General features: G+C 36.1%; 2 protein-coding genes across 2 annotated transcripts; both read left to right on the top strand.

Moving 5' to 3' along the window:
• Positions 1-636: 636 nt before the first annotated feature.
• LOC140800776 (NADP-dependent D-sorbitol-6-phosphate dehydrogenase-like) lies at positions 637-7806 on the top strand. Its single transcript, XM_073155615.1, has 6 exons — positions 637-927; positions 1133-1227; positions 1588-1705; positions 1787-1919; positions 7166-7385; positions 7491-7806. Exons 1-6 carry the CDS (start codon positions 789-791, stop codon positions 7719-7721), a joined length of 936 nt encoding a protein of 311 aa, XP_073011716.1. The 5' UTR covers positions 637-788; the 3' UTR covers positions 7722-7806.
• Positions 7807-8117: 311 nt separating this feature from the next.
• LOC140801103 (pentatricopeptide repeat-containing protein At2g36980, mitochondrial) lies at positions 8118-10236 on the top strand. Its single transcript, XM_073156103.1, has one exon. It carries the CDS (start codon positions 8288-8290, stop codon positions 10220-10222), a length of 1935 nt encoding a protein of 644 aa, XP_073012204.1. The 5' UTR covers positions 8118-8287; the 3' UTR covers positions 10223-10236.
• Positions 10237-10917: the final 681 nt, after the last annotated feature.

The raw sequence follows: 10917 nt of genomic DNA, 5'->3' as shown, positions 1-10917 counted from the left end.
AAGGATTGTATGTGAATAAATGTCATTTATGACTGTTCCACGAATAGTAATTTTTGCTATGGCAATACCATTCAATTTTAAATGTGCTATTTTCAAATATTTGAATGACAATCATGTAATATTCCCAAGAATAAAAAAGGAAGAAATAAAAAAAGAGTTCTTGACCAAATTTGGCCTCTAAATTTATTACTTAATAGTTCATCTCTCAAGTTTAATACCAAAATGGATCAATTTTATATGCGTTTTACTTTCCAGTAGAAAAAAATATTAAACTTATTAGTATTTTATTTAGGTTATTTTGAGCACTTCATCTTAAACATATCAATAATCTTCGTATTTTTTTTTCCACCTTTTTATACTTGTACATAAATCTCATATAAAATGCTCTGATAAAATTAATACTTTGTATTTAGGATAAAATTCTTTTTGGTCGTTTTATATTTTGTGGAGGTATTTGCACAAAGAGATATTTCAGTTTTTAAAATAGCAAAAATGAGCTTTTGTGCATCCTTTATGCGCACATCTTGTATAAATTGTACTTATTTTATTATAAAAAGGTATGTATTTAATATAAAAATAAATATATTTAATTTTAAGAGCTCAATTATTACTGTAATGTAAGATTTCCTTTTTTTTGTCAGCAAATTGCTCGGCTGCAGTGACACGTCTCAAATTAGATAATAAATTTAGTAGGGGAAGTATTTTAGGTTATAAATAATTTTCCGATAAGAGTGAGAATTGAGAGCGAAAGAAGTAAGCAAGCAAGCAAGAAACCGATCATCGCAGAGATGGCGAGCGCGATCACTCTGAGCAGTGGGTTCGAGATGCCCATCATCGGCCTCGGCGTGTGGCGGATGGAGGGCAAATCCATCCGCGACCTCATCCTCTCCGCCTTCAAGATCGGCTACCGCCACTTCGACTGCGCAGGTCTCTCTCTCTTTTCCTAATTTTCCCTCAATTGCCTCAGATATGGTTTACTATTAGTGTTTTTGAATGGTAATCGTTTTCATCAATTTTAGCCATGGCCGATTGGTTCTTTGTTTGATGGATACCGTTGTTGAGGAATTTAAGGGGCAGAAGTTGTACGAAAGATCCTCGTTTTTTACTACCTAATGATAACAACTACTTGCAGCTGACTACCAGAATGAATCGGAAGTCGGCGAAGCACTCGCGGAGGCATTTCAGACTGGGTTGGTCAAAAGGGAGGATATCTTCATCACCACAAAGGTGAGCGTAAATGATCTTTTATGCCATTAGATTATATTGATAAAGAAGACATGGATAGTGGATGAAGGAGGTGTTATTTGTATGTAAAGCTGATCCTTTTTCATTTATCAGTTAGCAGCATTTGATTGGGAGAATAGGATAAGCTAATGTAATGATTGCCTTTGAATGAGTATCGCTTCTCTTAGGGTTTCAAATATGCCATTAGAAGTAATTGGAAATAAATAATTCATTAGAAAATGATTGATTTGGGCTTGGAGTTATCGCCGTTTCTATAATGGTTATACAGAGATAAAATCTTCATATCAAGAAACCAAATAGGCCCTACATGTTATATTATTCGATATGCTTCATCTTGTGCAGCTCTGGAATTCTGATCATGGCCATGTCTTGGAGGCTTGTAAGGATAGCTTGAAGAAACTGCAGCTAGATTATCTTGATCTCTACCTTGTGCACTTTCCTGTGGCTACCAAACATACTGGTTTGATCATGCTCTTGATTATTTTTTACATAATTGATTATGTGTCTATACTTCTTTTACTCTTTCATGTATATATTTTAGGGGTTGGAACAACTGCCAGTGCTCTTGATGATGAAGGTATACTTGAGATAGATACAACCATTTCGTTGGAGACTACATGGCATGCTATGGAAGAACTTGTTTCTGTGGGACTGGTTCGCAGCATTGGTATTAGGTAAAATAACCTATGCAATTCACCTTTATTCTCATATTACATGTGTTTCCAATTTTCTATGCCTACAAGGATACACATTCACTGTTTTTAGCAACTAACTTGAACTTCCATTAACTAGTTATTCCTCTCTCTTATTTTGATGTGTCATTCTGCTATATAGAAAAATTTTGAATTGTAGGATTTAATATTACTTTTGCATCATTTTATCCAATAATGCGTACTTGCCTCTGTGATTGGATTTTCTCTTCTTACTGGCGTGATTTGGTGTAGGATAGACAAGTAACCTCAAGATGAGATAGAGCTGTGCCAAACTAGACTATTACTGAAGTTGAACTTTTTTAATTTTAGTTTGATTTTAACTTTTGATGATTTTTGCTTGGAGTTGAATATCTTGTACCATTAGGTTCCCCTTTCTACTTAGTTCTAATTAACTAGAAATTAGAGGGTGCTAAAATCCCTATTTCTTTGGGTAGGTTTGCTTCTGTTAGAGGCTCATTGGCAATGCCATTTTCAGATTAATCTATTGAAAGAAAAGATAATGATCATCTTTTTCTTCTTTATTCCTCTGAATCCTTTTTGTTCTTTTATGATGAGATTTCTTTCTTCTCCTTGTAATCCTACGGTACTACTAATTTGCCTGCCATCTTTACCTCGGGTAGTTCAATATGTTCGTCCACTATTTGATCATAATCTCTAGATCTACAAGATACATTACCTGTTACCTCATTCTCCTAAGTCCTATCTGCTCCTTTTTCTACATGTCTACATGATATACTGCATATCCTTTTGCTCTTATATAGTAGGCCAAAAGAAACAAGGACTAGGGACATGCCCTCGCTTACATATAAGGGTGACCCTTCTTCAACACATGGTTTATCCTGGCCTTTTTCTGTTGTTATTCTCCATAGCAGTTTAAGGTCTTAGAAATTCTCAGAGTCAAAAAATCTCATCTTTTTCTTGGCTATGGGTGCAATGAGTCCAAAAATCTTCAAGCTTGAACATGAGAGGGGACCGGATTGCACCAACCACAGAAGTGTGGTTTTAAGGTGCCCACTAATTGGACCATGTGTACTAGCATAGCTACACTCATTCACAAATAAGATAACAAGATGCTTGCTGATTGTACAAACTAAATACTACCACTTCCATAGCAATTTCCATTGTCCAGTTTACTGTTATAAAAAGAATAATAAGATATTGAAGAAGAAGATTTTGTGCAGATTGATCATAGCAAACAATTTTTTTTCCCAAGACCTAATTACTAGAATGCTAGGCATAAGAAAAAGTATCTTACCATGTATGTCAAGATATATGGTCCAGTCAATGGAACTCTGGAATCAGCATGCACTGGCTGAGGTCTAGTTTCATTTCCTTTTTTGCGAAGCTTGGGCTGTTCGCTACTCACCATAGAGTTGATGAGGCTCTTGGGGAGTTATAGAACTCCAAACAATAGTTTAGTAGAATAACCCAAGAGAGAGGTGAGAGTTGAGGAGAGAAGAGCCACTATAAATTAACAAAGGGAGAAGGTTACCTCTCTTATGAATTACCATCGGCATGCCCCGCTTTTTGAGAGAAATATAGAGAGGAAGAAGGTGATCTAATTAGATCCTCTTCAAATCTCACGATCCACACGAGAATAAGTTAGGATCCGCTTTAAAAGCTGATCTTCACTTACTCTCAGAACAAATATAGAAAGAGGATCCTAACTTATTCTCAAGCAAATCATGAGAATAGAAGATGATCCAATTACATTGTCTTCTTCCTCTTATCTTATAAAACCTAAAAAAGCTTGCAGGAGGCAGAGGCAAATGTAGAATTGAAGGTAGAAGCGGAGGTGGGCACAAAATGGAAGGCTGCAGAGGAGGGAGAAGATGAGAGGCAATGACGGACGAAAGTAAAATCTTCGTTGTTCTTGTGGCATAGGGGATACGTGTTGTGGCTTGTGCCATGCTAACAAGTGTTTGACACGACAATCCTTGACTCTTCCTACTATCAAGAAGATATTTTTAACATTATTGACTAGAGCTTGGTTGAGGATGGATGGAAGGAGAAAGGAAAAAACACTAAAACACATCCAAGGTGTAGTCCCCTCCATTTTGCATATAAAAATAGAGGGATTTTATTCAGTTTCAAGATTTGTATATCTTGGGTTTATAGGAGCTCCTCATTGAATTAAATTTGTTCCTTCTCTCTTATCTTTATGGTCTAGCAAAAAACTTATTATTAGGAAGAATGTTTTACCAGAAAAGCAACAGCTAGGTTTGGTTGCACAAGGATAGCTATGATAGTGTGATTTTGGTAAGGTTCTATGTCCTTTGAGAAATCCTTTCACTCCAAGTTGGTTGTAACCAACAATGGTCATGCCCGACACGCCCGCCGTGCCAATGCCACACACTTATGTATTTTAGCAAACTTTTTAGAATATTTAAAAATGTTTTTGGGTTTTCGATATATCAATCTTTGGTTTTTGGTTTAAATATATGTATTAAAAGTTTAAAACCTACATAGTAATGCTTTATCTTTAGATTATTTTTATAAATGACCTATTTTATTAAAGATAAAACAATAATTAAATATAAATATTATTCAACACATACTATGATTGAAGATATTCACTCTATAATATAATTAAACACATAATATAATTGGTAATAGTTTAATAATTAAAATTAATATTTTATTTAACATAAAATAACGAGGAGGATTAAAGATTTTATTTTGCCGGCACAAGAATAGCATGAGAATGTTGCATTAAATACTGTCGATATTCTTTAAAACTTATTCACTGATAGAGTAATAGCATTGCTTGTCACAACATCTCACAGTCTTTATATAAATATAAATTTTGTAATTCTTCTATGATATGATATGAATATTAAATATGCACGAGAATGAACGGTTCCAGTCAGGTATAGGCACATTATAAGCATATGCAGATTATGAATATAGAGTATAATAAGAGTGTTCTGGATCTGGTGGGTGTAATTGATATGATATTAATTATGATGAACTCATATCATCCTGCGGGTACACCTCTCTTAGTGTTTTACTACCTATACTACCTATAGACTCAAATCCTTTGTAAAAATAATACTTCTCTATGAAGGTTGTGTAATGGGGACGCATATCTCATCTCTATCATCATCGCCATCAGATTGAGTCTTATTATTATCATCATCATTATTATCATTTCTAGTCTTATTATTATCACTAAATGATCAATTGATTAGTCAATTTAAAACTGAGTGATGAGGATAGAATTTTTTAAAAAAAAAGAGCCCCACGTGTCACATTGACTGGACTAGCACGGGTTGGCACGGGTCGCACTGGCACACCCCATGCCAAGTGCCGACCGATCACGGCCATCCATGGCTGTAATAGAAAAATTAAAAGAAAAAAGAACTTGCATACTCTTCTGTCTACCTCAGCCTTTTTATTCAAACCATTGGATATACTTGTGCACATATTTGATCTCTTGTAGTTTCTTGTTTTAGGACCTCCAGATTTTCAATATTTATAATTCAGTCATTGTTCTGACCTCTTTCTAGGACATAAAGATATTGAATAATGAACACCAATCCAATCCAAGTTTCTCATGGTGTATGGTGGAGTTTTGATGCATGTGATATATATGGAATATGAAAATGGCTAGGATATTGATTCTCTTTTACCTTCAGATCTTATGCTTAAGTAGCTCATAATATTGTTCTGTCAATCCATTAATCACATTTCAATATCAGTTAATCATATATTTTTAGCTTGGGAGTTTGAAAGATGGTATATTATTTAAAAATAATTTTACTTAGACCTCCTGAACTATTATCTATCTTTGCATATATAATCTAAATTCTTTTTGGTACATATAGAGCTCCTAAACTATTTGAAATCTCTAAACTCTCTGATGTCATCAATGGAAAAGTTGAAAAAGACAAAAATGAAACCCCTCTACATTATAATTTCTTTCATCTTTTTCTCCAAAATAAGGGCATAAAGATCACAAATCCACTCGTGCAAGCCATGAGACAATTTATGGATAGAGAACATAATGGGGAACTAATGGAAAGGGAATTTGAGCAAGATTCCCAGTTTCAACTGACCGAGATCCGAATTGGCCGAAGGATCGGGATTGTCCATAGTCAATCCCGATTTCAGCTGGATTGGACCAAAGTGGGCGATTTTGGATCCATTTTGGTTGTTCTGATTGAAACAGTTCTGAAACCTACTGATATTAACTGGTTGGATCTAACCCTAATCCAAAACCCATATTAAAATTAACTTTTCCTTCTCTCTCTAACACTCTCAACTCCTCCATCTCTCTCTCTGTCTCATTTCTTTCTTCTTGATTGGGCAACAACAAGGCATTGTGAGCCATAGTGACTGACGACGAGTAAATCCCCAACAAGATCAATCTCTCTCTGTTTCTCTCTTCTTTTGTTAGGGTCATTTTTCTTTCTTTTTTTCTCATCTCTCTCTTCTCTTTTCCATCCCTCCTCTGTCCCTCTCCTCTATATCTCCCTTTCTCCTCACCTTTGTGGCCCTATTTTTGTTCCTACAGTAGCCGAGATAGAGAGGAGAGAGAGATAGAGAGACTAGACAAAGAGGGTGGGTGATTTTCCCATGTTAATTTTTCTGGTTTTTTTGGATTTTTCTGCATCTCATAGCTGTTTTTATAATTTTATATAATTAAAAATAGTTTATTTGGTTCGATACAGCTGATACATGTCTTATTTTCAGCTGGTCGATCTCAATCTCAATTACTAGAAATCTTGGATTTAAGGGGTTTCTAATAGTTTAGGAGTCTATATGTACTGAAAAAGTTTTAAAGATATATGTGAAAATGAGCGATAGTTTAGAGGGTCTAAGTGAAATTATTCGTATTATTTATTCTCGAGTCTTAACACCTAAGTTTTATCTTTTTTGAAATTTTTTTTTTGTTGAAGCCTGAATATATCCAATAATTTGCAAAGCTGAAGGTTTGCATATGAAGTACTTCATATTGTCCCACTCAGCCTTTTCTGAAGATCATACAATCTTTTTATTTTCGTTCGGGAATTAAATTTGTTTCCTTTGTTTGTTGATAATCTTCAGAATGATGACTCTTGGTGTTAATTTATTAAGTCTTTCTATTACTACTGCAATACCCTTGGAATCAAAGAATCAAAACAGTCTTGTCTTTGTCTTATTTCCTCGACAAATAGAAGTCTAGTGTACCTTTTCATACTACTGGACTAATTTGATGATTGCAGCAACTATGACATCTTTCTTACGAGAGACTGTCTAGCTTACTCCAAAATAAAGCCGGCAGTGAATCAAATTGAGACACACCCCTATTTCCAACGCGATTCACTTGTTAAATTCTGCCAAAAGCATGGCATCTGCGTTACTGCACACACTCCTCTTGGTGGCGCAGCTGCAAATGCCGAATGGTTTGGTACCATCTCATGTCTTGAAGATCCAGTTGTCAAGGTAAAAATATCTTCTTTGTAATTCATTCAGTTTGTTATCAATTTCTATTCCTACTAAGGCTTCATATTATACATAAGATGACCATTCTTTTCTTATATGAATCAGAGTTTGGCAGAGAAATACAACAAGACAGTAGCTCAACTTGTCCTGAGGTGGGGCATCCAAAGAAACACTACTGTTATTCCCAAGAGCTCAAAACTTGACAGGCTCCATGAAAACTTCCAAGTGTTTGACTTTACGATAACGGAAGAAGACATGGACAAAATTAAAGGTATCGATCGGAAGTATCGTACGAATCAGCCAGCCAAGTTTTGGGGCGTAGATCTATATGCATAAATTGGATGATTTGGGAGAATCCATTGACCGTAGAAGTTAAATTGTTACTCTCACATTTAATAAATGAATTGCTTCATTTTCCTTATTATCCGCTTTTAGGTTCGTGCTAGGTTGTTGAGCTGCTCTGATATGCAATATACTGAACTCAAGGTTTAAAGTGTCAGTCCAAGGGATCAAAACTGGTCGAAATAAATTTGAATATCTGAATTCATATCAGTATTATTTAGTTTAAAAATAATAGTATATACCCACATACGGATGTGTGTTGAAAAATATTATCAGAAATATTATCTATATATTATTTAGTTTAAAATATTACAAAAATAGTGATTTAAAAGACTTTTTAAAACTTTTATATGAGTTTCTAATTTAATTATATGTTACTGATATCTGAAGTTCTTATAGATATATTTGATATTCGTTCTGAATAAAAGATTTTTAGCTCCGTAGTAAAGCCGTTCGATATTCAATATTACAACGCCTCACGTAGGGCCGTAGCTCACTACTACTTGGAAAAACAGAGTCTCTTCGTCCCCAAGCGGCCAACTCCAATCCAACTCCATTTGATGTGCCTAAAGGCACCAATAAAATGCGTCAGGAGTATAGTGAACTTACGGTTTACTCGCCCAGCTATCATATCTGCCACCTCCAGGATCGTCTCCCTTGCGCGCTCGGGCCTCCTATCATCCGCGCGCAAGTTGTTCGATGAAATGCCGGAGCGAGACACGATCGCATGGAACGCGATGCTCACTTCCTATTCCCACTCGGGCTATTCCAGAGATGCCCTTTCCCTCTTCTCCCGTATGAGATTTTGTTCTGAGAGACCCGATGCTTTCTCCTTTACAGCGGCTATCGCGGCCTCCGCGAACATCCATGATCTCGGCACTGGGAGGATGCTCCATGCGCTCCTGGTTCATGTCGGCTTCCAGTCCTCATTGCCTGTTGCTAATTCCCTCGTCGACATGTATGCAAAGTGCGAGTGCCCCTCAGATGCTGCATTAGTGTTCGGGGAGATGGAGAAGCGCAACGATCTATCTTGGTGTTCTCTTCTCTATGCATATGTAAATTCTGGTCAGTTTGATAATGCGCTTAAGCTCTTCGATGAAATGTCTACTAGAAGTACTGTTGCCTGGAATATATTGATCAAGGGCTATGCTCAGATTGGTGATAGTGAATTGTGTTTAGAATTGTTCAAGAAGATGAGGATTTTGGGCTTTGAAGCAGATGATGCAACATATGTAATCATCATGAATGCCTGCTCAGAGCTGCTGGAACAGTACTTTGGCTGTATGATCCATGCAATACTAATCCAAAGAGGGCACGATGCTGTTGTTGAGGTTAATAATGCGTTGCTCAGCTTTTATGCTGAATTTGGCTTCCGGGATGATGCATTGAGGATCTTTGAGTCCATGAAGGCTCGAACTCAAGTCTCATGGAATGTGATGATCAACGCAAACATGAAGTTTGGCAATGTGCAACAAGCTCTTTTGTTGTTGCAAAGGGCACCAGAGACCAACAACATCTCATGGACATCAATGATTGCCGGGTTTGTGAGAAACGGAAATGGGGAGGAGGCCCTTGCACTCTTCATCGACATGACGAAGAATTACATCAGGCCCGATGATTTTACTTTTGGTGTGGTGCTTCATGCTTGTGCTATCACGGTGGCTTTAAGATGTGGAAAGATGGTTCATAACTGTGTCATTCAAAGTGGTGTTTGTTCTTATGTCTATGTAGCTAATGGCTTAGTAGACATGTATGCTAAGTGTGGTGACATCCAAAGCTCAAACAAAGTGTTTGACAGCATCAGTAGGAAAGATATAGTGTCTTGGAACTCAATGCTATTTGGCTTTGCTCTCCATGGATGGGCAACAAAAGCGTTGGGTTTGTTCAAAGACATGTTGTCTCGCAAGGTCGAGCCTGATGAGGTTACCTTCATAGGTCTCTTTACAGCATGCAGTCATTCTGGGCTACTTGATCAGGGTAAGGCCTTGTTTGAGATGATGGAATTAATTCATGGGGTGAAACCAAATGCAGACCATGTGACTTGCATCATCGACATGTTTGCAAGAGCGGGGCGTTTGCGAGATGCGAGCAAGTTGCTCGAGAAATTCTCAAAGATGCTTGGCGAAGGAACAAATGATTTATGTGAGTCTTTGCTCAGTGCCTGCTATGTTAATAGGAATGTTAGCATTGGAAGTAAGGTTGGAGAGGAGTTGGTTAATGTGGAACCTCAAAATGAGGTTGGTTATGTAATGCTTTCCAACTTGTATTGTGCCAGTGGGCAATGGAAGCAAGCAGAAAGGGTAAGAAGGGTAATGGTGGAGCAAGGAGTGAAGAAATCACCTGGTTGTAGTTGGATAGAAGTGGGAAACATGATTAGGGTGTTTGTATCAGGAAGTCAAAATCTTAATCAGGTAACAGATGTGTATGATATTATAGGGTTGTTAAATTATGAAATGAGAAGTCCTAGTTACATTTGTTTCAGCAATAAATTATGATGCACATTTTTTAATAGATAGTGTTCTTCTTAAATCCAACTCTCAGATGTGTGGTGCTTCAATTTTTTAGCAATCTTTACCAGTTCCATTGGGGGATCAAAAAAAAGATCAAGGATATAAATGAAATAGAAACTTATCATGAAATAAAATATGGTGCTATTGCTTTTCTTTTTTGGTATTTCATTGTAAAATGAAGGTTAAGATGTAATTGTTATGTAAATTATTTGGTAGTAATAATTGAGATAGGGGATGAGAGAGACTAAGTTGGCCTCTTTACCCTACTTTTAGTTTGACGTATAATAATAGATATATGCATATAAAAAAAAAGGTATAATACATTTTACGTCATGTTCTTATTTTTCAAATTATTTTAACTCTTTATATATCTTTTTTACTAAATCAGTTCCTGTATTTATTTGAACTTTCAACCCATTTAACAGAGAACTTCCCAAATTGTACTTGTGCATATCTTTGGAATTATGCCTAGAAATAATTAATTCTTCATAATTTACTGATTGATATATATAATTCGATAGGGAACTCTTATTAGAATATTTTCACATAAACTATTACCAAATGCATGATAATCTTACCATATTGTAATATTTAATATAGGTAAACCTCCAAAGAAAGTCGGTAGGGTGAGACTTGGCCTAGTAAAACTTCCTTATAATTTCAGAGATAATAATCCTTAT

This window comes from Typha latifolia, chromosome 14 (genome assembly GCF_019914945.1).
Source record: "Typha latifolia isolate L0001 chromosome 14, TyphaL0001v2, whole genome shotgun sequence".
Classification (NCBI taxonomy): Eukaryota; Viridiplantae; Streptophyta; class Magnoliopsida; order Poales; family Typhaceae; genus Typha; species Typha latifolia.
Note: the sequence above shows the minus strand (reverse complement) of the source record. Positions and strands in the feature narration are given on the sequence as shown.

Coding starts and splice junctions, on each gene's coding strand:
- LOC140800776 (XM_073155615.1), top strand. CDS start 789: ATGGCGAGCGCGATCACTCTGAGCAGTGGGTTCGAGATGCCCATCATC. Junction 928..1,132: donor CCGCCACTTCGACTGCGCAG/GTCTCTCTCTCT, acceptor AACTACTTGCAG/CTGACTACCAGAATGAATCG. Junction 7,386..7,490: donor TTGAAGATCCAGTTGTCAAG/GTAAAAATATCT, acceptor TATATGAATCAG/AGTTTGGCAGAGAAATACAA.
- LOC140801103 (XM_073156103.1), top strand. CDS start 8,288: ATGTGCCTAAAGGCACCAATAAAATGCGTCAGGAGTATAGTGAACTTA.